The 26,419-nt window shown below is 36.2% G+C and overlaps 3 protein-coding genes across 3 annotated transcripts in view; 1 reads left to right on the top strand and 2 right to left on the bottom strand.

Moving 5' to 3' along the window:
• The window catches only part of LOC129798773 (uncharacterized), a 51,782-nt gene that overhangs the window by 19,617 nt on the left and 5,746 nt on the right, over positions 1-26,419 (top strand). The window contains exons 6-15 of the mRNA XM_055842114.1: positions 1,977-2,156; positions 2,222-3,677; positions 7,639-7,859; positions 8,072-8,120; positions 8,210-8,371; positions 14,109-14,305; positions 19,318-19,496; positions 19,587-19,993; positions 20,279-20,366; positions 20,461-20,527. Coding sequence (XP_055698089.1) covers positions 1,977-2,156; positions 2,222-3,677; positions 7,639-7,859; positions 8,072-8,120; positions 8,210-8,371; positions 14,109-14,305; positions 19,318-19,496; positions 19,587-19,993; positions 20,279-20,366; positions 20,461-20,527 — 3,006 coding nt within the window. The remainder of the gene's footprint in view (positions 1-1,976; positions 2,157-2,221; positions 3,678-7,638; positions 7,860-8,071; positions 8,121-8,209; positions 8,372-14,108; positions 14,306-19,317; positions 19,497-19,586; positions 19,994-20,278; positions 20,367-20,460; positions 20,528-26,419) is intronic.
• LOC129798499 (membrane alanyl aminopeptidase-like) lies at positions 7,956-14,014 on the bottom strand. The gene is made up of 3 exons (XM_055841676.1): positions 13,873-14,014; positions 11,272-13,745; positions 7,956-8,355 (listed from the first exon to the last, which is right to left on the bottom strand). Exons 2-3 carry the CDS (start codon positions 13,740-13,742, stop codon positions 8,049-8,051), a joined length of 2,778 nt encoding a protein of 925 aa, XP_055697651.1. The 5' UTR covers positions 13,743-13,745; positions 13,873-14,014; the 3' UTR covers positions 7,956-8,048.
• Positions 13,990-26,047, bottom strand: LOC129798498 (membrane alanyl aminopeptidase-like). Its single transcript, XM_055841675.1, has 3 exons — positions 25,973-26,047; positions 18,901-21,433; positions 13,990-14,365 (listed from the first exon to the last, which is right to left on the bottom strand). The coding sequence occupies exons 2-3, from the start codon at positions 21,417-21,419 to the stop codon at positions 14,080-14,082; spliced, it is 2,805 nt and encodes a 934-aa protein (XP_055697650.1). The 5' UTR covers positions 21,420-21,433; positions 25,973-26,047; the 3' UTR covers positions 13,990-14,079.

Below are 26,419 nucleotides of genomic sequence, written 5' to 3'. Positions count from 1 at the left end.
ATATTCTTTTTCGCGAAGTTTTTGGATGTATATAAGATTAATGTTGATTTAAATTTATCTATAAATCATCATAAAATCATTTCGAAATTGAAAATGGTTCAAGAAGAGAGTATTTAAAAAAAATGATAATTTAAAAAATCTTAAATATTTTATATAATTATTTGACCAAATTGAGTAAAAATTAGGCCCTTTTCATCTTAAATAATTCGGGATCATGATTTAACCGGTGAAAAGTATCTAAGGGCGAAATGTTCAGCTGAACTAACAACAAAATATATCCGAAACCAACGAATAGTTAGCCAACGAATGACCGGGCATGGGGGAAAGGACACTAATCTCGATATAATGTCATTTTAGGAGGTTCATCGAAGACCGAAAGTCGATATATCTTACTGTTTAAATTTTAGATACTTACAATACTTTCACGATACAGTCGGGTTAAGAATTATAAGACCTTTCAAAAAACTCCAAATTTCACTAAATTCGTTGAAAATTAGGGTGGTTAACTTTTGAACTTGAATAATTCAAGAGGGCGAATTTTCCGGTGAAAGGTGTCTAAGGACGAAATGTTCAGCTGGACTATCTCCAAAACATATCCAAAAATAAAGAAAATCGCCAGGGCCAATTTTTTGCAAAGTAAGAAAAACCTCATTTTTGACCTATTTTGGGGGATGGGAAACGCATGAAAGGGTAGGGGAAAAAATAAAGAGACTAGTTTCGAGATAATGTCATTTGAGGAGGGGTCATCGAAGACCGGAAGTTGATATCTCTTACCGTTTAAATTTTATATGGGTCAAAAGACTGAAAAAGTACGAAAAACAGTATTTTTAAAATAGAGCTAATAAATACCGTTACTTTCCCGATCTGTCATCGATTGCGACCGATGCAGTTGAGTTCAGCATAATAAGACCTTCCAAAAATATCAAAATCTGACCGAATTCGTTGAAAATTAGGCCCTCCTGAGTGGTTGTATTTGGCCTTTAATAATCCAAGATGACGATTTTTCTATGTGTCAACATCGACATGTTCAGCTGGACTACCTCCAAAACGGGTCCCGGTCAAAATCCCGAAAGCCAAAATCCCGAATTCTTAAAACTATCTTAGCTACTCCCACGATTGCACCCGCGCTTTCTGGAGGCAAAGGGAAATTTTCTGTGTCTTGGGAAATTATTCTACATATTATCCTCAATATAATTTCATCCCTTTCAGGATTTTAAAAATTCGGGATTTTGGCTTTCGGGATTTTGGCTGCCACCGCTCCAAAACATATCCAAAATTGAGTTAGTTTGTTAGGAAATATTAACTTTAAGAGAAGGGGGGGTTATCGAAAACCTGAATTCAATATCTCTCACCGTTTGGTGATGGATGCTGAGAAGTTGAATGTAAGAATTACACCTAGAAAAAAAATCGTTTGTGGAAACTGCTCTCTCTTGGAGCTCGATCAGTTAAAATTAATTGATTTTGCAGTTCAACTTTAAATCAATCGAAAAATATGCAAACTTTTGCAAATTTTTGCTAACAAGTGAACACTATAGCGGTGCCATCTACATTGATTTTTTTAAGGAATAAAAAATGTAGAATTATTTGACCTTGTAATTCAGGAAACCCCCTTAAAGCTCTTTATGCTTCATAACCATTTGTAACTTTTACATGCGGCATATACCTTACGGGATCATACTTGAATTTGATTTCATAAATTACCTTTTAGAATCTTCTGTAAAAATTCAGATGTAATGTATTAAACCCATCACTGCTTATCACCCTTTACTCTTCATGCAAATTAGTCGTTAGTTTAATTCAAAACAATTTGCGGAATGCGGCTTTATGCTGATTTTTACGCTAAAGTTTATTTTGAGAATAAAACACTCTTAGGAACTTTTTATTGTGATTCTCTTCAATTGCAAGAATTAATTTGCTTGTTTTTTTGAGGTATTTGAAGGTAATTTTCCGGTTGTTTGCTTGGCGATTGATTTCAGGAGCAATGGAGAATTTCGGTTTGATCACTTATCGAGAGACTGCAATGCTCTATGAGGAAGGAATATCGGCCATAAGCAATAAACAGAGAGTAGCAACGGTGATTGCACATGAAATCTCTCATCAATGGTTTGGGAATCTTGTGACTATCAAATGGTGGAATGATCTTTGGCTCAATGAGGGTAATTTATTCACTGTTCGGGTTTTTTTTCCTTTAGGGATTTTCAATTGAGATTTCTGTTTGAAGGTTTTGCCAGTTATATGGAATATTTAGGAGTGGATGCTGTAGAGCCATCGTGGATGTCTATGGATTTATTTGTTGTGGGAGAATTGCAGAATGTTTTTGCACTGGACGCTTTGTCGTCGTCCCATCCGATTTCCGTGGAAGTTGCCAATCCGGATGAGATAAATGATATTTTCGATAGGATTTCTTATGGGAAGGGAGCATCAATTATCCGGATGATGGATCATTTTCTCACGTCTGAAGTCTTCAGACGGGGTCTCAATACATATTTGAAGACTATGATTTTTGATTCAGCTACTCAGGATGATCTCTGGGGCTATTTGACGGACGAAGCTCGAAAAAGTGGAGTTTTCGACGGAGAAATGAGTGTCAAGGAGATTATGGACACTTGGACGCTCCAAACGGGCTTTCCACTGATCACAGTGGCCAGGGATTATGCTAGTGGAGCCATTGAGCTCCATCAGCAGAGATTTTTCATTATAAATCAAACGGTTGAGGAGGACAAGAGTCCAATCTGGTGGATTCCTGTGACTTTTACCACCAAATCTCAATTGAATTTTCAGAATACTACTCCCACGCATTGGTTGCGCGGAGAGAAGAGTATTGTTCTGGAAGGGGTAAAGATTGACCCTAGCGACTGGATAATTGTCAATGTGCAGCAGAGTGGGTACTATCGGGTTAATTACGGCGAAGAAAATTGGCACAAAATCGTCAATGAACTTAATAATCCCAAAATGTACCACTCGATTGCACCGTCAAATCGCGCGCAACTCATCGACGATGCGTTGAATTTGGCGCGCGGTGGGTATCTCGACTATGTGATTGCACTCGATGTCACCCGGTATCTTCGCCACGAAACCGACTATGTGCCTTGGAAAAGTGCCCTCGGTGGCCTGACTTTCATCGATTCCATGCTGCAAAAAACAGGACAATACGACACCTTCCGGCGGTACTGCATCTCCCTCCTGGAAAAAGTCTACAACGAAGTGGGCTTTGAGGACGTTCCCGGGAGTTCCATGCTGACAGTGTACAAACGCGTGGATATTCTGCAATTTGCCTGCAGCCTCGGGTACAGTGATTGCGTGGACATGAGTGTCCAGAAATTCAGTATGTGGATTCACGAGGCAAATCCCGATGTTCAGAACACAGTGTCGCCCAATCTCAAAAATCTCATCTACTGCACGGCAATTAAACACGGTGATCTGAGGATCTGGGACTTTGCCTGGGAACGCTTCCGGAAGACCAGAGTGGCCAGTGAGAAGGAAATTCTGCTCACAGCTCTCGGATGCAGCCGAGAGCCATGGATACTTATCCGGTACCTGGATCGATCACTCTCTGACGCCTACGGAATCCGGAAGCAAGATGTGTTCAGGGTATTTGGGGCTGTTTCTTCCAGTGACATTGGGCAGACCATTGTCTTCAAATACATGCGAAGCAATTGGGAACACATCAAAGAATAGTAAGTCTCATAAAAAAAATGAACTGGGATATTTTTTTGCAGGAGCCCGATTAATTAAATTAATTAGAAAATCCCCTTTACTGTCTTAAAAAGTCTTTTATGGAATTTTTAAAAGAAAATTTGCGAAAAATATAGGGGAAAGTGCTCTCCCTTCGAACGTTTATGCCTTCGAATAATGTGAATTTATTTTGTTTTTCATAATAGATTTACATTAAATTATCACGGAATTATCGACAATTGATGATAAGCCAACTAATATTTAATAGAAATGTGTAAGTTTCTTAGGAAAACTAAAAGAATATTCACATTATTCGAAGGCATGAACGTTCGAAGGGAGAGTACTTTCCCCTACTACCAAAAATTTTAAATAGGTTTTTTTGAGGACTTTGGAGAAGATTTTCAACAATTTTTCTTCAAAAAAAACTACAAAGCCTTGCATGAGCTTTCAGGGAATCGCTCAAGAAATTCCACGTCTTCATTAAAATAATCAAAATCGGTTTAGCAATTTTTTACAGATTTTTTGAAAGAAACTGCGCAATTTTCGTTTAAAATTCTCGTAAGCTTCTTTCAGAAAAAATTTCTTGATCAGTAAAAATTTAATTTTGATCACTTACAAAAATGGATTTTGATCAGAAATAATTTAATTTTGGATCTCAACAAAAAGTGGATTTTGGTCAGAAGAATTCAATTTTAGTTAGTAACAAAAAATTGGATTTTCGTCAGAAAGAATTAAATTTTGATCAATTTCAAAAATAATCTTTTAAGGAAGAATTCAATTTTGGCCAGCAATGAAAAAATAATTTTCCTGAGAAAGAACTTAACTTCAACCAGTTATAAAATCAATTAATTATAAAAGAATTCGTTTTCGGTAAGTTACAAATAATCAATTTCGATCAGAAGGAATTTAATTTTGATCAGCATCAAAAATATGATTTTGGTTAGAAACAAATTTAATATCGGTCAGTTACAAAAATTGATTTTGGCCAGAAAGACTTTAATTTTGGTTAGTAATGAAAAATTGATTTTCGTCAGAAAGAATTTAATCTTGATTAGAAATGAAAAATTGAATTTTGTCAAAAAGAATTCAATTTTGCACAGTTACAAAAAGAGAATTTAGTTGGAAACAATTCAGTTTTGGTTAGTCACAAAAATGGATTGTAGTCACAAAGGAATTGAATTTTGATCAATAAGTAAAAATAGATTTTGGCCCGAAGGAATTCGATTGTGGTTCGTAACAAAAAATTGATTTTGCCCAGAAGGAATTCATTTTTGATCAGTAACAACAAAAAATCGACTTTGGTCAGAAGTAATTAAATTTTGATCTGTTACAAAATATAGATTATGGTCAGAAAGAATTTAATTTTGGTCAGTTAGGAAAGAGTGATTTTGGCCAGAAAGACTTCAATTTTGGTTAGTAACAAAAAATCGATTTTGCCTAGAAGGAATTCATTTTTGATCAGTAACAAAAAACTGATTTCGGTCAAAAAGAATACAATTTTGATCCGTAACAAAACATAGATTATGGTCAGAAAGAATTCAATTTTGATTAGTAACTAAAAATCGGAGTTTACCAAAAAGAATTCAATTTTGATCATTTAGAAAAGAGAGATTTTGGTCAGAAGGAATTCATTTTTGATCAGTAACAAAAAATCAATCATGCTGAGATATAACTTAATTTCGGCCAGTTAGAAAAATCAATTTTGGTCAGAAAGAATTCAATTTTGATTAGTAACAAAAAATCGATTTTCTCCAGAAGGAATTCATTTTTGATCAATAACAAAAAAATGATTTCGGTCAAAAAGAATACAATTTTGATCAGTTACAAAAAATTGATTATGGTCATAAAGAACTCAATTTTGATTAGTAACTAAAAATCGGAGTTTACCAAAAAAGAATTCAATTTTGATCATTTAGAAAGGAGCGATTTTGGTCAGAAGAAATTAATTTTTAATCATTGACAAAAATTGATTTTGGCCAGAAAGACTTTAATTTTGGTTAGTAATGAAAAATTGATTTTCGTCAGAAAGAATTTAATCTTGATTAGAAATGAAAAATTGAATTTTGTCAAAAAGAATTCAATTTTGCACAGTTACAAAAAGAGAATTTAGTTGGAAACAATTCAGTTTTGGTTAGTCACAAAAATGGATTGTAGTCACAAAGGAATTGAATTTTGATCAATAAGTAAAAATAGATTTTGGCCCGAAGGAATTCGATTGTGGTTCGTAACAAAAAATTGATTTTGCCCAGAAGGAATTCATTTTTGATCAGTAACAACAAAACATCGACTTTGGTCAGAAGTAATTAAATTTTGATCTGTTACAAAAAATAGATTATGGTCAGAAAGAATTCAATTTTGGTCAATTAGAAAAGAGCGATTTTGGCCAGAAAGACTTCAATTTTGGTTAGTAACAAAAAATCGATTTTGCCCAAAAGGAATTCATTTTTGATCAATAACAAAAAATTGATTTCGGTCAAAAAGAATACAATTTTGATCAATAACAAAAAATCGATTTTTGTCCAGAAAGAATTCAATTTTAATTAGTAAGAAAAAATCGGATTTTACCAAGAAGAATTCAATTTTGATCATTTAGAAAAGAGAGATTTTGGTCAGAAGGAATTCATTTTTGATCAGTAACAAAAAATCAATCATGCTGAGATATAACTTAATTTCGGCCAGTTAGAAAAATCAATTTTGGTCAGAAAGAATTCAATTTTGATTAGTAACAAAAAATCGATTTTCTCCAGAAGGAATTCATTTTTGATCAATAACAAAAAAATGATTTCGGTCAAAAAGAATACAATTTTGATCAGTTACAAAAAATTGATTATGGTCATAAAGAACTCAATTTTGATTAGTAACTAAAAATCGGAGTTTACCAAAAAAGAATTCAATTTTGATCATTTAGAAAGGAGCGATTTTGGTCAGAAGAAATTAATTTTTAATCATTGACAAAAAATCGATTTTGCTCATAAGGAATTAATTTTTGGTCAGTAATAAAAAATCGATTTTGCTGAGAAATAATTCAATTTCGGTCAGTTACAAAAATCAATTTTGGTCAGAAAGAATTCATTTTTGATCAGTAACAAAAAATCGATTTTGGTCAGAAGGAATTCATTTTTAATCATTGACAAAAATCGATTTTGCCTAGAAGGAATTCATTTTTGATTAATAACAAAAAATTGATTTCGGTCAAAAGAATAAATTTTTGATCAGTAAAAAAATCGGAGTTTTTCAAAAAGAATTCAATTTTGATCATTTAGAAAAGAGATATTTGGTCAGAAGGAATTCATTTTTGATTAGTAACAAACAATCGATTTTGCTCAGAAAGAATTCAATTTTGATTAGTAACAAAAAATCAGATTTTACCAAAAAGATTCCAGTTTTGATCATTAACAAAAGAGATATTTTGGTCAGAAGGAATTCATTTTTAATCATTGACAAAAAATCGATTTTGCTCAGATGGAATTCATTTTTGATCAGTAACAAAAAAATTGATCTTTCTGAGAAATAACTCAATTTCGGTCAGTTACAAAAATCAATTTTTCTTTGAAAGAATTCAATTTTGATTAATAAGAAAATCGATTTTGGCCAGAAAGAAATAAATCTTGATCAGTAACAGAAAATTGATTTCGGCCAAGAAGACATAAATTTTGATCAGAATTCATTGACAAAAATTGATTTTGATCAATGAAAAAGTCAACATATTCTGTAAAAAGAAATCGAACAATGAATAATCAAAAAATAGAGCAAAACCAATTTTCCGGAAACCTAAGTCCTCTTTCTCTTTTCTTTCAATTAGAAAAAATATTTAGAATGATGTTATGTCCAAGTAATACTTCTTTTTCAGCCAGATTTAACTTCAAATGTTCAAACCGAATTTGCACGAAGTTCTCAATTTTCTCTTGACTAATCCTGATCAATCACAGGATTTTTCCTTTTATTTTATTTTAATTCTTTTAGCTTGGGATCTACAATGTCGAATTTGAACTCGATCCTCAAGTATGGCACAAGACGCCTGAATACCCGTTATGAACTGGATGAGTTGAAGAGATTTGCTGATGTTCATCTGAAGGATTCTGGGCGAACGGTGAGGCAGGCAATTGAAAAGACCGAAGCCAATATCGCATGGATGGAGAGGAATTTCGACGTGATCACCGAATGGTTGGAAAATGTTACAACAAGCTAGAAGCTCTCCTGATGCTAATTCAACTCTCCAAAGACTGTGCCCAAGGATAGAAGTGTGTCGTACTTAAGTAAAAAAAAAAAAACAAAATCTCGTGTTGCAAACGAACAATGTCAATGTTATAGAGTTTGTTGTCTTCATTCAATAAATTTCACATGATACAATAGCAAAGATTAATTATTTTACTCTACCATTGAATGACCATAACAGCAATTGAGAGAATTATCGAAATTGTCCTGGCAGCTAGTCTTCCAGCAATGTTCTTATTGCATGAATACTTCATAATTTTCACAATTTTCGGCATGTGTTCTTCATCCCAATCAAGCACCTCTCCCAATTTTTGTTCAGCCGTCACGAGTTCCATGAAGTAAATGTCAAATTTTTCGATTTGATCATTGATAAATCGTTGGAAGTTACTACGTTCCTTTCTCGTCTTCATTTGGTTAACAACTACGACAAAGTACTGGGCTACATCCTGGTATCCATTGCTCAGCCTATCGGAGGAAAATTGTGAGTACAGAAAAATTGTCTATCTTACACAAAAAAGCTTAATTTTCCAAATTTAATATCTTTCGCGCCTGCAATTTAGGCAAAGCTGTATTTACCGGTTTTTAGTACCTACACTGAGTGAGAGAAATCCGAAAAAGTCAAAATAACATTCCGGAAATGTTAATTTTACCCTGCAGTATTGATCCGAAATCAGTGTAAATATTACGCATTTTAGGTGTATTAGGGGATAAAGGTACCCTTTTTCATGTTAATTTTACCCTTAAAAAGGTGTAAAATTAACATTATAATATATTGATATATTTTTACACCCGAAAATTGTTAAAGTTATGAAAATAAATTTAATTAATTTGATACGTAGAAGATATAAATTTTGATCAGCAATAGTTTGTCAGTAAAAATTAAATCAACACAAATCAATTTTTATCCGTAATAAAAAAATTATTTTAATCAGGAAAAAGATCAATATTGGTCACCATTTTAGTCAGTGAAGTAAATCTTTGAATCCGTAATGATTCAGTCAGTAAAAGCTAAATTTTGATCTGTAGAAAACACTGTTCGGGTCAGTCAAAAATAAAATTAATTTTGTTCAGAAACAATTTTGCCTGTATAATAAATTCTGGTCACCAATACAAAGTAATTTGTTGTGTGAATTCAATTTTGATCAGTAACAAATTGATTTTGGTCTGTAATGCCTTCGGCACACCTTTTAGCTTGATATAATTCCATGAAATCAAAATTCGCATCCCTTTCTTTCTCAAAAGATTTGCATAAATCTATCTCACTCTTTCGGTCACAAAATGGGACTGAACTAAATTTAATTTGGTGTGATGTTCAAAAGAAGAAGCAGAGTGCAAAAGAGTGGAATAGATTTATGCAAAGAATTTGAGAAGGATGTGAATTTCGATTACTGACTAAAATCGTTTTTAATGGTTTCGGCACACCTTTTAGACCAGGAAAATTTCATGAAGTCGAAATTTCAATCCCTTTCTTTCTCACACGGTTTTCTTAAGTTCAACTCGTTCTTTCGCACTCTTCTTCTTCTCTCAAACATCACAATAAATTCAATGTAGCTCAATCAAATTTGTAATGCGAAAGAATGAGATAGACATGTACAAAACATTTGAGAATGAAAGGGATGTGAATTTCGATTTCATGAAATTTTCTTGATCTAAAAGGTATGCCAGCGCTACTGACCAAAATCGTTTTTAATGGCCCCGGAACATCTTTTAGATTGGTAAAATTTCATGGAATCAAAATTTGGGCGCCTTTCTCAAAAGATTTGCATATCTCTAGCTCATTCTTTCGCACTTCAAATTCAATTGAGATAAATCGAATTTGTTGTGATGTTCAAAAGAAGAAGAGGAAGAATGCGAAAGAATTAGATAGGCATATGCAAAGCGCGTGAGAACCCTGAGAAAAAAAAGGCTGCGAGTAACTTTTTTTCCTCATAAAATTAACACTTTTTAGGTGTAAAAATATATCAACATTTTTTAATGTTCATTTTACACCTTTTCAAGGATAATATTGACATGAAAAAGGGTAACTTTAACCCAAAATACACCTAAAAACGGTAATATTTACATCGATTTCGGATCAATACTGCAGGTAAAATCAACTTTTCCGGAATATTATTTTGACTTTGTCGTGTTCCTCTTAGTGCAAGAAAGGGACCCGAATTTCGACTTCATGAAATTTTCCTGATCTAAAAGATGTGCCGGAGTTATAACTGATCATGTTTGAATGTTTTTCTAACTAGGGTATCATGAGGTAATTTGGAAGCATTTACAATTTGAACATTTGAGATTTTCTCAATATTTTAGAGATTCAAAAGGAAGATATCTGTTCTTTTTTCTAGTATTTTTCTTGTATTTTGCGGTCTTTGTTTTCTCTGCTCATCTGCAACTGTGAGAAAATCTCAAGTATCCCAAATTGTAAATGGTTCCAAATTATCTCATTTTACCCTACTAATCCAATTACACTGAGAAAAAAGGAGGGTGCGATTAACTTTTTTTCCTCATAACTTTAACACTTTTTACGTGTAAAAATATATCAACATTTTTTAATGTTAATTTTACACCTTTTTAAGGGTAAAATTAACAACAATTTTACCCTGCAGTATTGAGCAGGAAATAGACGGAGACACTGAACCTTTCTTGATTTTCACAATTTTATTCAACACAGAATGTGTCGGCCAGTCGAATGGTGAACATCACGGATCAATTTGTGATCAAAGTTCAAGTGCAGTGTAACAACTCCCACCTGTACGTGATTTTCCCTGCCATATTCGATACCTAATGAAGAGGACATCCATCCTCGAAACGAAATTGTGAAAATCAAGACAGGTTCAGTGTCTCCGTCTATTTCCTGCTACATTCTGTCGAACCGAAATTCTTATGAAACATTTGCAGTATTGATCCGAAATCGGTGTAAATATTACGCTTTTTAGGTGTATTTTGGGTTAAAGTTACCCTTTTCCATGTTAATTTTATCCTTAAAGAGATGTAAAATTAACATGAAAAAGGGTAACTTTAACCCAAAATACACCTAAAAAGCGTAATATTTACACCGATTTCGGATCAATAACGCAGGGTAAAATTAACATTTCCGGAATGTTATTTTAACTTTCTCGGATTTCTCCCAGTGTAGGGGAAAGTGCTCTCCCTTCGAACGTTTATGCCTTCGAATAATGTGAATTTATTTTGTTTTTCATAATAGATTTACATAAAATTATCACGGAATTATCGACAATTGATGATAAGCCAACTAATATTTAATAGAAATGTGTAAGTTTCTTAGGAAAACTAAAAGAATATTCACATTATTCGAAGGCATGAACGTTCGAAGGGAGAGTACTTTCCCCTATTGACAGTTCTATTAACTTTTCAGTAAGGTTTACTTACTTTAAGCTCATTTCATCGAGGTTATTTTTCACGTAGTCCCACAATCGTATATAATTTGCTGGATTTTGCGTGGCAAGCATAGTAAAAGTCTTGAGCTTCATGTTTTCCCGAACATCGGATGAGAAGATCTTGTCAAGGAAGTCCCTTACAGTTGCATCAGTATTTGTGCATGCAAGCGCAGAGAGGATTGTGATTTGTTCCGTTTCGACATTTTCCAATTTATACCGCTTCCACAGGAAATTAAAGGCATCCTTACCACCCTCCCGTACGCCTACACAGAAGACCACTTGTCTAATATCTACGGGAATGTCGTAGGTATCGTCCTTTTTAAATTTGTTGAATTGTTCCCGAGCTTTGACCAAGCAATCGTGTAGTCCAAATTTGCATGCCATCTTCAATATGAGACTCCGATGAGAACTTACGAGTTGGTTGTCTGAGGGATCTGGCATGAATTGGAGTTTTTTGTAGATATTCTCAATGAGTTCTAGGACGTATTTTCTGAGGGCTTTGGTATCGTAGGCAGGAGTTCTGTAGATGATGAATTGAAAGTTCTTCATGGCCATTTTCCATGGGATGTAACTCGTTTCGGTTTTGAGATATTCCAGCATGTTAAATGCTGTGCAATAGGGGATGTGATCTGATTTTGCCAAGTTCATTAGATCGTCGATTATTTGTGCACGATTTAGCTCGTGAATCCCATCGTGATCCGGTGCTTTGAGACCGTCGATAATCCGATTCCAGGATTCAAAGTCGTAATTGACACGGTAGTAGCCAATATGCTGGACATTGAAGATGATCCAGGTATTGGGAACAGGAGTGACATTAAAGGTCACTTCAATGTCATGCATAACTACGCGGGTTTTGGTGTCGTTAAAGCTATATTGGTTCTTGCTGACGTAGGTAATGGGAATGACCCAAAAGCAAGCACGAGGGTGATCTTTGCAAGATGAAGAAACCGCATGGGAAAAATATCTCTTCTGTGTCAATGTAACGGAGTCACGGGTCTCATTCATTCGTACTGTCACTAGGGGATATCCAGGTTCTACGACAAATGAATAGAATACTCCGTCTATATTATCTTCCCGAACTGCGACTTTCCTTAACATTCGCAACAAATCCACATCACTAGCTGTTTTGAACTGTCGATCCTTGATGTACATCCTTAGGGCACTTTTCATATTTTCCTCTCCAATATGATGAGCTAGCATCCTTATGACAGATGCTCCTTTGGCATATGATATAGGCCCAAACATCCTCTCAATGTGGTTTTGCGTCTCAATCTTTTTGTTGACCAGAGGAAATGTTGTATTTGTGGAGTCAGCAAGAAGAGCTCTGTGGACCGCATTAATTGTGAATTGAGCAGAAAGATGCGTTGTTTCTTCAACACCTGGAATAGGACTGTGTTCAAAGTATGTGGCGAATCCTTCATTGAGCCACAAGTGACTCCAAAACATGCAAGTTACAAGATTCCCAAACCAATTGTGAGCTAATTCATGGGATATTACCCTTGCTATCTTTGCCTTTTGAGCCAAACTACCTTTGTTGGGTACATACAGGCTCAAAGCTTCCCTGAACGTTATCAATCCAGGATTTTCCATAGCTCCTTTAGAGAAATCCGGAAGTGCAACAAGATCAAGTTTTGGCATGAATTTGGAATAGGGAAAGTCAAAGTATTCGCTAAAATACTTTATTGCATTAACAGCTACCTTGGTCCCGTAGTCAGTGTATCCTTGCATTTCTGGTCGGGTTATCATACCAATACTGTCTTCACCGGTTCTATTGGTATATTCGGAAACCATAAAGGCAAGGTGATACGGCGAAATTTGCGGTGTTGTATGGAAGGTATCAAGGAAGAAGTCAGCATAAGGATCTTTGTCCGTTCTTTCAAGAGGCATATTCGACCAGGACCTCATGTATTCCCTTCGACGAACTACGAGGGTAAAGTTTGCTTTGAATTCTGGCTCATCGAAGCATGGCATGAATCTTCGAGCAGAAGAATGTTCAAATTGGGTCACTGCCAATCTTTTCAATTTCCCAGCCTCCCAATAGGTGCTCCTGTAGAGTCCTAGCATGTCATTCGATATTAAACCTGAGTACTCAATTTCAAGAAAGCACTCGACATCCTTTTCGAGGGCATCCAGCAGTTCATAGGTCAGCAATTGTGTCTCATTCTGGTATGTAGGGTGTCTAGCAATAAGATTCCTTTTTCTATCGTCATCACAAGTCAAAGTACTCCCTGTAATATTGAGTTTGTAGGCATGGAGAGTTATTGATCTCACATCAAGCAATTTTGCCTTCATTGTGATCTCAACTACAGCGTCAAAAGTCCATTCTGGTCCTCCATCTCCTTTGAAAATATACGGAGTCACAGTGATCTCATAGTGCGAAGGAATTACTTTAAAATTCAACCTGACCACCTTGAAACCATTACAATGGCCCAGGAGGAGGAATAAAAGCCACAACATCCCCATGATCTGTCCAAAAGATCCGAAAGAATAAACAAGAAATAAATCACTTGATGTGCCCCAAAAATAACTCACATTTTCTTTCCCTGAACAAGGGTGGAGCATTATCAGAATTCTAACTCATCCAATGACTTACCACAAAACTATGACCAGTGACAAATCCAGAAATGACTTCACCAATTGATCAATACAAGAAATTCTCCTTTTCAAAGATTCTTTTGTCCAATCGCAGAAATTTTGTCTACAATATCACTGAGTTTTCAGTTCATTTTATTTTCTCTTTAAATCCTTTATTTTACAAAATACTTTTATTGAGGAAAACCTCTAAAAAAAAAATACACAATTAGCGGAAAAATGATGTGAAAATTGCAGCAAAGAGCACAAGGAAGGCACTAATGGTTCGAATACCAGCTCCTCCAATTCCCTTCACAATGTAATCCATGTACTTGGAGTCCCAGTAGAGATCATATTCCAAGTTGGCTACTGCACGTTCGAGGCTGCTCCTGGAACCGCCAAAATTGCTTCCCTGAGTGTTCACGAATGTCTTAAGGAGCTCAAGCTCTTCGGTGGTTCGGAAACGATTTACAAGTCCAGAGATGTAGGATGCAACACTGCCATATCCACCAAGACTGAAGAGAAAAAAACAAAGATGAATAATATAAAATTTTCAAAAAACTTTTCGTCAGATAAAAGAAGCTGTAAGTCTGTAAGAGCTTTTAAGAAGTGTGATTCTTTAATTGCAAATTCAGTTTATGGGTAATCTCTACCACCTCCTGGAAAGTGGTTGAACTCGTGACCGTTACACGATATATGTCACATTTGAGGTGTACCTTGCACACAGGACTTCGTGCCTTCTAAAGAGGAATAAATATTCTAGATTTCCATCTACAAAGTCTTTCGCAACTCGAAGTGTTAGCTGATTTTACGAAAAAATTGCGCCCCGCGAAAAAATTCTCGAGCCGTGAAAATCTGCGAAAAATTCGAACCCCGCGAAAATCCGCGAAAGAATACGCGCCCCGTAGAAACCCCGAAAAAATTTGCACCTCGCGAAAATCCGCGAAAAAATATGCACCCCGCGAAAAAATACGCACCACGCGAAAATACTAAAAAGAATTCGAGCCCCGCGAAAATCTGCGAAAAAATACGCGGCCCTCGAAAACTCGCGACCTGCGAAAATCCGTGAAAAAATTCGCAACCCGCGAAAATTCGCGAAAAAAATTCGTGTCCTGCGAAAGTCTGCGAAAAAATTCGCGCCCCGCGAAAATCCACGAAAAGTTCGCGCCCCATGAAAATCCGCGAAAAAATCGCGCCCCATGAAAATCCGCGAAAAAATCGCGCTTCGTGAAGATCCGCGAAAAAATTCGCGAATCGCGAATTGCGTATGTCACCTTACAAATTTTCGACTGTAGACTCTCTATGTAAAGAGAGAGAGAGAGAAGGGAAGAGAGAAAGTGCTATAGGGGAAAGTACTCTCCCTTCGAACGTTCATGCCTTCGAATAATGTAAATTTTCTTTAAGTTTTCCTTACAGACTTACACATTTCCATCAAATATTAGTTGGCTTATCATCAATTGTTCATAATTCAGTGATAATTTAGTGTAAATCTTTTACGAAAACCAAAAGAAATTCAAATTATTCGAAGGCATGAATGTTCGAAGGGAGAGCACTTTCCACTATATATAAGAACAGCCTGTTCGATGCCGCTTCTCCCGCTTTTTTTCCGCCTGATGCTATTAGCAAATTTTCTTAAAATTGAAATCTTTAAACTGCAATATTTCGATTATTATTAATCGGTTCGAGATATATTCATTACAAAGGTAATCATTTTTACAATGTTCATATCCCGTGTTAGAAAAATCTGCTAGTCCGTTTATAGACTCGCCCAGGAGCGCCTTTCCCGCATTCTGGATGCTTCTTCCATGCTCCCGGAGTTGTTGGGCCTAGGCGGTGCATTATATTACGTTATTAACATATGAAAATTGTCTAAATTAGACATTCAGATCTTTGCACCGGGAGGGATTCGAACTCACAACAGTAAGTCGAGCCAGGGAATCGATCCGCCCAAGAGCCAATGGTCTTGCCTATTGCGCTACTGATTCCCCATATTTCGATAACTATTTCGATATTTCGAAATTCGATATTATATTATTCGATATTTCGATAACTGGTTGACCAATATCGCAATTTCTTTTTTCTAAGTTGGTTTAAATTTTCTGGGATAGGGTCGGATGAACGTCTGTTCGACAGGGAACCCCTATTGACACTTTTGCCAAAATATTGAAAATTATTTAATGTATCTAGTAAAATATAAGTAATATAACGTTTTTTTCTGTAATATACCTTTTACTATAAACAGAGATGTTCAAATTTCATATCCCAAATGGTACAGAGTAGGGTGTCAATAGGTGCTGACACGAGTTCTTAAAGTGTCAATAGACGTTCCTTTCACCCTACAATACAACATAAAATTTTCAAATTCTCATACTTAGATTTCGAGATAAACTACAAAACGTGATTTCTAACCGATTTTTTAAAAAACTAATAGCACAGAAATCATCGTACGTGCGAGTAGATGTATTTAAAGAAAAAATTATGAAAATATTTCTTTGCAAACGAGAGATATTGCGTACTACGGACGGCCGGCCTGACCCGAAATTGCCGGCTTATGATTTTCGGCATCAGGGATGTTCAAAACATATACCCTGTAAATTTCATCTCGGTCTGAGCACTTTGAGAAAATCGGAGGATTACAATAGACGTGATTAGAAAGAATCACACCTAATTCCAGTGATCATCGAATTGCCATTGCGAGCAGGTGTATGAAACTTTTAGTACCTGATATGAGACGGATTTTTGATTAATTCTTCCGAATTTATCACTTGAAAAATTTTAAATTTGTCATTTGACACTGTCATACTGTTACAAAATTCCCCTACAGATAAACTTAGGCCGGTTTCAGACCTGAGGTTTAGCCCAGTTCCCGTTGGTCTCAAATTTCAAAATAGTAACCGATTTGATTGATTTTCCAGAATTACCCAGATCATTTATCCATAATATTCAATCCTAAGTCATATTTTTCCAAAAAATCTTGACTGATAAGAAATAAGAGAAGTTAAGCCATATGGCTAAGCCTCAGGTCTGAAGCCCGTATTATGGTAGCTGCTAAGCCTTACAGGCGTCGAGAATCCTTAAGAATCGCGTCGAGCATATTTGCTCGACACGATTCTTTACTCCCAAAATTCAACTCACAATTGAAAATTCGAGAATTCCGAGTTGCACGTATAACAAGATCACCTGTAAAGAATCTTAGTTATCATAACCTTATCTGGGCTTATTACTGATCATTTTATATCTTAAATACATTGAGTGCAGTAGGCCAACAAAAGAAAAATAAGTTCATTAAAAGAGATTCCATTAGATAGAGATAGAGTCCGGTCAATTTGGATATGGTAAGGGTAAGGGTACAGTGAGTTGGTGAAGAGACGGATAGGTTCCATCGTTAGAAAGATCTCGATTTCAGATACAATATTTATATTAAAATTTTATCGAAATCGCTTCATAAACATCGAAAATATGGTCCGGTCAAGACATTTTCGATTATAGCTCGTCAGGGAACATCGAAGGAGGAGTGCGACCCACCGTTGGAAAGGTCTCGACCTCAGCTTCAAAATACTAAAAATTAATCAAAAAGCATTGTCTAGTTTTCGAAATATTTCATATCGAATTTTGGAAAATCGATTTTTCGATTAATCGGTCCTTCGGTAAAATCGGATGACTTTGGGGTGTTATAAGCGGTGGCAGCCAAAATCCCGAAGGCAAAATCCCGAAAGCCAAAATCCCGAAGGCAAAATCCCGAAAGCCAAAATCCCGAATGTACAAAATCTTGTAAGGGATGAAATTAATGGAGGAAAATGTTTAGAATAATTTCCCAAGACACAGAAGATTTCCCTTTGCCTTCAGCAAGCGCGGGTGCAATCATGGGAGTAGCTATGACACTTTTAAGAAAGCGGGATTTTGGCTTTCGAGATTTTGGCTTGCGGGATTTTGACTTTCGCGATTTTGGCCTTTGGGATTTTGGCTTTCGGGATTTTGGCTTTCGGAATTTTGACCGGGACCCGTTATAAGGGTTGTAGTATTTCACGAGTGCTTTCCGGAGTGGGCCTGTTATTACCTACTTCTAGCCACTCGTCGACATTTAAACTTTTCAGAAAATCTCTTATTGATATCTCTCTGTTCTCTCTCCAAAAGCGTTTGTACTCCAGTCGGGATGGGACGGGACGGGACGTCCATGAAAATTGACTTTTGGGACAGACATTCGTGATCTATGAGTGCCAAAACATGTAAATCCAAAATTTGCCGATCTTACGAGGTCGGATTTCATCTCGAATGAAATTCATCTTGGGGATCTCAGTGGTGCAATAGGCAAGACCGTTGGTTCTTGAGCCCATAGATCTGAAAGATCTGAATGTCTAGAAAAATACATTTTCACTGTGATATAACGTCCTATACGCGTTCCTGGGCTACGATCGCCAGATTCTTCCAACACTGGATATACGACAACATGATTGCATTGTAACAAATATATCCCGATACGATTAATAATAATCTCGGACCAGAAAAGATGAGATTGTAAAGAATTTCAACTATATAAAATCTCTCCCATGTCTGTTACTACTTGCCCCAGTAGGATAAAAAAGGCCAATTGTGAACCATATCTAATCCTAACTGTGTTATCACATTTGTATTTTAAAATTCTAATATGATTCACATTAATTGTCGCTGGTGAGAGTCCAAATGTGTAATTTGTGAGTTTGAATCATTTTATATTCAAAATTTAATCTATTTGTTGATAAAAAGGTAGACTTGGCCCGCAAAATTTGATATAAATTGATTTATAGCATTAATGCGAAAAATTAATGCGATTTTCTCTTTAATTTTTTAATGTGAAAAATATTTATGCTTTAGGTAAATTTAAACTTATTTTTGCAAGCCAAGTCCACTTCTTTATCAATAAATAGAAAAACCCCAAATATTAAGTGACTCAAAGACACAAATAACATATTTGGACGCTCACAAGCGACAATTAATGTGAATCACATTAAAATTTTAATGTGCAAGTGTGATAACGCCGTAAGTAAGAATAACACTTTGAAATATTACTTACGCTTCTTGCATTCTGGCATGATTTTGGGTGACGTAGTTCCACACGCGTGGAATATTCTCCTCATTGTGGGAATAGGTATTGGAGAAAGCACTAGATTTGTCCTGATCTCTAACAGCATCGCTCAGAATCCTGTCAATCAGGGCATTTACAGTCGCATCGGTATTTGTGCATCCCAAGGCACTGAGAATAATTGTCTGTTCAGTAGCCACATTTTCAGCCAAGTACCGAGCCCAGAGGAAATCAAAAGCCCCCTGTCCTCCTTCGCGGAGCCCAACACAGTAAACTGTCGGCCGGATGTCCACAGGAATTTCATAGTTTGAGTCATTACGCATTCTGGCAAATTGATCTCTGGCATTGGTGAGGCAATCCTCATGGCCGTATTTGCAGGCCCATGATAGAACATTTGCACGATTGTAGATGTCGATCCAGGCATCAGAACCCTTGGGGAGGAAGCCCAAGTGAGTATAGATATTGGTCAGGAGGTCAATCATGTATTCTCCGAAGAGTGTCTCATGTTCCTTGGGAATGCGTCGGCGGAAATGATTGAGGCCGTTAAAGGCGGACAACCATGGAATGTAGTTCTGCTCGTTTTTCAAGTATTCCAGCATTTGGAAAGTAGTACCATATGGAACATAACCAGCCCTTGCTAAGTTCAATAAATCATCAACAATTTGGGCACGATTTAGGACGTGAATGCCATCATGAGCTGTTTCCTTGAGCGCACGAATAATGATATTCCAAGATTCTTCATCGTAATTCACCCTGTAGTACCCAACTTGCTGGACATTGAAGATCACCCATTCACTGACGGCAGCTGTAAGGGTGATATTGAGCTCTCTGGCCGACATGATATTCCTAGTAGTTGTGTCTGTCAAGCTATGTTGCGTCTTACTGGCAAAAGTAATGGGAATTGCCCAGAGTTCATTTCCAGTTGTTTCACTGGAGTAGCTGTGGAATCTTTTCTGACTCAGACTAGCCTGAGTTCGGTCTTCATTGATTCTCACGGTGACTACTGGGTAGCCTGGCTGTGTAGTCCAAGTGTTGAAGACAGAGTCAATTTGATGGGTTGTGTCAGCTTGAGCCTGAATAGATCGTAGCAGATCAGGTGGTGTTGCAGTTCCGAAAGCATTTTCACGGAGATAGGCTCTCAGAGCATTTCTCAGTCTGTCAGTACCTAGATGTTTCTCAATCATTCGAATGAATGTTGCTCCCTTGTTGTAGGAGATATTGTCGAAAATTCCTGAAACTTCTGATGGGGTATTGACACTTGGGTCAGTCATAGGATGAGTGTTATTAGAGGAATCCAACTGGAAGACACCCTGAAGCTGTTCCACGACAAACTGATGCTCAAGTGCCCAATTTGTTTCTGACATTGCAGTTCCATGGTACTGGTAGTACCTTGCGAATCCTTCATTGAGCCAGGTATAGCTCCACCAGTCGCAGGTCACGAGATCGCCAAACCACATGTGAGCCTGTTCGTGAGCAATCACCGCAGCGATTCTCTGTTTGGTCATGGATAGGGTTTTAGTTTCGCTAAACAGGAGATTTGCCTCTCTGTAGGTCAAGAGTCCAAGATTCTCCATGGCACCAGCTGAGAAATCAGGAATAGCCGCCATGTCCATTTTGGGCATGAATTCGTAATATGGATATGCGAGGTGATCGCTTAGTTTTGCAAGGATGTCTTGGCCAACAGTGAAGGCATACTCAGAAAGGTCATACATTTCTCTACGTGCAATAACTCCAAAATGATTTTGTTGGGAGGCTGGGGTTGAACGACTAGAGAATTCTGAGACAATCAGAGCAAGAAGATAGGTGGATACTTTGGGAGTTGGATTGAAGGTATCCAGTTCTCTTTGATCAACGGTCTGAGTGTTATTTACTGCCATATTGGACCAGGCAATCATATTAGATGGTCGGAAGACTCTGAGGGTAACAACAGCTTTGAACTTAGGCTCATCGAAGCAAGGCATGAAGCGTCTCGCGAAGGTCGTTTGAAATTGGGTGGAGGCTAGTCTCTTCTCCAATCCGCTCTCACGATAAGTACTTCTGTACAAACCCCTCATGTCCCCATGGATCTCACCTTTGTACCTGATCGTCAAGGTGTAAACTGTGTCTCTGATTAGGGGTGTTGTTGTTGTATACGTTAGCTTTGCCGTATCGTTGTTGTAGGTTGGCTGGCCACTGAGTAACTCCCCAGGAACCGAACCCCTTCTGAGGCTTGAAGTTTCAATTTCAAGACTCGATGCATGGAGAACGATACTTGAAACTCCATCAACATTTGCGCGCAAATTAATAGCTACTTCACCATCGAACGTCCATTCTCTATTGGTTCCCTCAGCGTAGAGATAAGGAGTTATGGTGATTTCGTATGTGTCAGGCAAGACATTTGTCGGTAGTCGGTACTCTGCTCCACCTTGTTTTGGCTCAATTGTCTCTTCTGGAGGATCTCGATCTCCAAAAGGTGTTGTTGCTGTGGCAAGTACCACAAGTGCCAAAAGTACTACCACTCTTGGTGACATTGAACAAGTTTGCTCTGCAATTATAAGACGATAATTTACAATCATTCGGAATGATGTTGATTGATTAAGGTGGAATGACGTGAAATTATCACTTGACTTCAATTACATAAATACTGTTTGTACGGGGATTACTTTAAATGATAGGGCACTCAAGATATAAAATCATTCTTAAGTCTTATGTACTATTTGAATTTAATATTTGCAGTGGAATGTGCCATTAAGAAGTCTCATTCAAAATTTGCTTTTTAAGTATACACGAGTATGAGAGCTTTGGCGGGAAATACGTTCTCGTGCTTAGAATCATCCAATCATCCATTCTTATGAGATAGCAAATGTCGGTCAGTATGAGCAAATATATAATCTATAGTGTGCTTCTAATGATAAAACCGATTATTCGACTTTTAAATGGGGATCTCATCGTAATTAATGGACAAATATTTGAGTGAAAGATCTTCAAAAAACATCTCAATGTACCAATTTTTAGGATCTTAAGAATTCCTGGAGCTAAATACGTCGAAGTTACTAAAGCCTTAAAAAGGACTCTAGAGTATTTCAACTTAAGGCACTAGTTTTGATAGCGAGAGGTCTCTGGTTTAATTCTGCGTGGAGTAAGAAATCTTTCCGTTTTCTATTTCGTTTTGGTGAAGATTATGGATCAGGGTACTATGTCCACTGACTAACACCTCTTAATAAGTACACTGCCTTCTTGGAATTATACCAAGTACCGCTCAGAGTAACTATTACTAATTGCTAAAGAAAAGAAATAAAGAACTGCACTGTAATGTCGGCTTCAGACTGGAGGTTTAGCCCAGTTCCCAAAGGTCTCAAAAATCTTAATAACAAACAATTTTATTGATTTTTCAAAATCTAATGAATCATTTGCCCTTATAATCCAATCCTAATTTCCTAAAAAGTCAAGCTTGATGAGAAATCAGAGGAGTTAAGCTATTTGGCTCAGCCTTAGGTCTGAAACCCGTATAAGTGCGGGTGAATTTTGACACTCTCTCGTTCGTAAGCTTTTCTTTAATTCTAATGTTTAAGAGCGGTTCTCATTCAGACATGGTAGATGGAATTGGTAAAGATCATGCATAAGTTCTAAAAGTAAAGAAAAGCTTACGAACAGGAGGGTGTCAAAGTCACGTGCAGGGGACAAAGTCATGCGCACTTACGGTACAAAAATCCTCCTAATTGTAATAATACAGCAATATATTCATTTGGTAAACTGAACTACTAAAAAAAGATTACTTCGCCGAGTAATTTCACAGAATTGGGAAATTTAGTATACTCCAATAAATTATTATTCCCGACTTCCCATGCGGCTATCGCCGTCGCAGCGTAGATTCCAACCTCCAGGATGGAACGATGGAAATGTCCCTTCTCTGGTTGTGTGTTTTTGATTTACAATATGTATTACATTTCATTGGAGCTAGGCCAGTCAAAAAAGAAGGAGCAAGATTGCTAAGATAATTTAATCAGCTGCTCGATAGGAGGAAGTGGGGCTACTTTGAGCTGTGAGGCTAAATTGTTATACGACTTTTTCGCCTATTTCTAAATGAAGCTGGTTCTTACAATTATTTTATTTAGATCCACAATTGCTTTCCCTATCCAAATTACATCATGTTTAAGTCCAATTTAAAGTAAAATCCGTAACATACAACCAGAGAAAGGACATTTCTACCGTTTAGTCCTGGAGGTTGGAATCAACGCTAAGACGGCGGTGGCCACATGGGGGGTGGGAAAGATCAAGAATGAGATGAAATAAATTCAATTTGATTCAATTTGCATTAGTAATATGCGAAAATATCGTATAACAATGTAGTCCCACAGCTCAAAGTAGCCCCACTTCCCCCTATTGTTTTTATAATCTACGCTCTTAACTTCTCATAAGCATCACGATTTTCGTGGAAAACAGGTATTCTAATCGTCCTTAAAGGATTAAGGGAATGTTTATGGTCATAGTAAATATCTTCCGTATGTTCTACTATTTCAGGACAAAATTGTCCTTCCGGTGGGCATCGGTGAGATGATTTAAATCTAAATTAAAACACTGAAGTTTCCAGAACTTTCGACACTGTATCGTGTCTTCTTCAGTGGCTGTTAGAAGGAATTTTTATTTGAAATTTAACCAAATTTTCATTTTAAAATTATCTCTTAAGGTCGTTTTTCTCAACTTACTTCTTGGTTAGTCTATTATCCTAGATATTGTCACTATTTTGTTTAATTTTCTACTCATCAGATTTAGAAAACAACTGGGAGCTCTAGAATTAGGATCATAATTATCAACAATTTTCGGACAATAATTTTCTGTCGAGAGATAGATTTATTCGTGTTGGTGTTATTGGTGAAACTGTTCTAACGATACAATGTCGAAAGCTCTGGAAACTTGAGTGTTTTAATTTTAGATTAAACCACCTCACCGACACTCACGAGAAGGTCAATTTTGTCCTGACATAGCAGAATAGAAATCTCACCGTCGTCTGTACTCAAGTGGACCGTGACCGGCATAACTATATCCTACCCCTTGATATATTTAAAAGAAAAACATTTATTAAATTGTTCCTTGAAAACGGACCGGTCCGTTTAACACATTTATCTACTTGTTTCCTGTTTTTTTTTTTCAAATACTAAATAGGAGAAGGCTTTTAAGCTTCGAACACTTCATATTTGTCGCATATTTCTTAAATGAATCAGACCTATTTTATTTGGCAAAGGACAATTGGCAGAAATGTATGAGAGCTGGTCCAACCTTTCGCCAGAGACGGAACTAGGTCAATTTTGTAGGTATTAGTATATGACTTAAAAGTTACCAAGACCTAAGTCTAAAAGAACCGCCAGTCATTGGGAAATTACGATATATTTCAAAAAATTTACAATTTTGGTTATTTATTTCTTGAAAATGTCTTTACTGATCTTAATGAAATTTGGCTCAAAGTCGATGTATGACTCAAGCTTTAAATAAATATTTTTAGATTTTCTCTCTGACTGCTTCATCTGATAGCTTCCATACAAACTAATCATGTTTTAAAGACATTGAACATTACAGGGCAACAAAACGAAGACATTTTTCGTGTGATGGTAAACCACTGGTATTTTCGAAGTGCTTGATATCTTTTTAACATATCTCCCGAAGAAACTGATAGTCCATCATGTCCATCACGAGATATCTCAAAGTCTCAAAGTAAGGGTCTTTAAGAAATGGATAGAATTATTTTACGAGACTTACTTTTTCCCAATAAAGGTATATCGTAATCGAGAGTTATTGGTGCTAAAGAACTATTCTTAAAGGAGAACTCAAGGAACCTTTTCCTAGAAGAAATCATATCCCTATCTCTCCATTTTCCTTGTACTTATCCAGATTTTCCTCAATTATTCTTGAATGTCCTTTAATTCCATTTAAAGTGCTGCGTTCTTTTATATCCTTCACAAAAATATTCTCTTTAAAAAGGAGCTAGGATTACTGAAGATCATAAGGTTGAAAAGTTACCGTTAGCAAAAGAATTTTACCAACAGCTTTCAGTTGAACTTTCACGGTGAATCACGGTATCTTTTAGAACGACGCTTTCTTTCATTCGCTTCTTTCTTTCAGACGCTTTAACTCTTTTTCAAGGAGAATTGTTCTGCACAGGAAACATTTCCCTACATACAATCCTTTTTTATGAACTTGAAAGATGTTCAAAGACTTATTAGAAAGATCTAGAAAATTGCAATAAAAATGAAGAAAAAAATGGCTTGTTTTAGAAAAATCTTCCTTGGGCTCTCCTTTACAAATTATTCTTTGAAACGACCAACACAAGATAAACTTTTATTGTACAAAAAGGAATTTTGTAAAAAAATCATCACATTTCTTAAATAATGTATGTTTTATGCTCTAATACCCTTCTTACATACTTTTGGGGTTGGTGCCGGAGGAAAAGTTGTTACCTTTGCACAATACTTATTCGAAGATATGGGTCGCATTTCGTGGCGAAAGTTGGACCATTTTGTCCATTGACTTTTGTAACTTAAGATCAGCCATTAAAACACACGATAGATAGGGCAGATTTATTATAGGAATGTGGGAAAGCTATATTTCTCGGAGAAAGCCTTCCCGTAAACTTAAGTAATGCCTTGATTACTTGGTAACAACTTTACTTCAGTTTGCTATCTGGCTATATTACTAGATCCAGGGAATCTATTTAGGTAATATTGTGTATCAGTAGATTAGTAGATCAGTAGTCTAGAAAACCAATAATGTAATCCTTGATTTACTAAATTAATTACTAATTTACTAGATATAGCAAAATGATCAATAATCTAATCAAGAAAGAACGATACATCTTCATTTTTGCAAAGTTTTATCTAGCGTTATATGTATCATCAATAAATCCAATTGACCGTGATCTAAATTACTTTTTGCTCAAGGATCGAAGAATATTAAAGCTAAACTAAGAAGAATTTTCCTTGAATGTTAAAAACTTTGCAAAATGTAACACAGTACAATCCACTGAATTTCACAATATTTCCCAAGGAATCTGCTGTGATCACAAATTCACTAGCACTTTTGAGATACTTACAGGCTATTGCTAAATCTTAGATAGTACTTTCCACTTGTTTCTGGCCCAAAATTTGCTGGCCAACTGAATACCCGTGGATTATTGGAGTGGTATTTAAAGATATTGACACGACTTTTCAATTTAGCTAATCTCCAATGGTAGTGAATAATTCGACAATTGTTTCTTATCAATGTCTTGTCTCACTTCTATTATCGATATTTACTCACGTACTTTAGTAATCCTGTTTTTTTCTTCACTTAAGTCATAAAATTACCAATAACTCTTGCCAGGGTGATGGTATTTGAAGGAATTCTGGGAAAAAATACACTAGATCATCCAAGAAAAGTTTCTCAATCCATTGTGGGTTTGGCGTCAATGAAAAATATGATAAATAATATTACAACTCAATAAAATTTAATTGCTATTGATTGTGAAAAAATCACATTTTTTTGCTCGATCACTGGAACC

Source organism: Phlebotomus papatasi, chromosome 1, assembly GCF_024763615.1.
Source record: "Phlebotomus papatasi isolate M1 chromosome 1, Ppap_2.1, whole genome shotgun sequence".
NCBI lineage: Eukaryota > Metazoa > Arthropoda > Insecta > Diptera > Psychodidae > Phlebotomus > Phlebotomus papatasi.
The sequence above is the reverse complement of the archived record's forward strand: the minus strand, read 5'-3'. Positions and strand labels throughout refer to the sequence as shown.

Bases quoted from the DNA above. Each gene is read 5' to 3' on its own strand.
- LOC129798499 (XM_055841676.1), bottom strand. From the start codon at position 13,742: ATGGGGATGTTGTGGCTTTTATTCCTCCTCCTGGGCCATTGTAATGGT. The intron at 8,356-11,271 runs GTAAGTAAACCT...TTCCTCCGATAG, and splicing joins CTCGATGAAATGAGCTTAAA to GCTGAGCAATGGATACCAGG.
- LOC129798498 (XM_055841675.1), bottom strand. From the start codon at position 21,419: ATGTCACCAAGAGTGGTAGTACTTTTGGCACTTGTGGTACTTGCCACA. The intron at 14,366-18,900 runs GTAAGTAATATT...TTTTCTCTTCAG, and splicing joins CATGCCAGAATGCAAGAAGC to TCTTGGTGGATATGGCAGTG.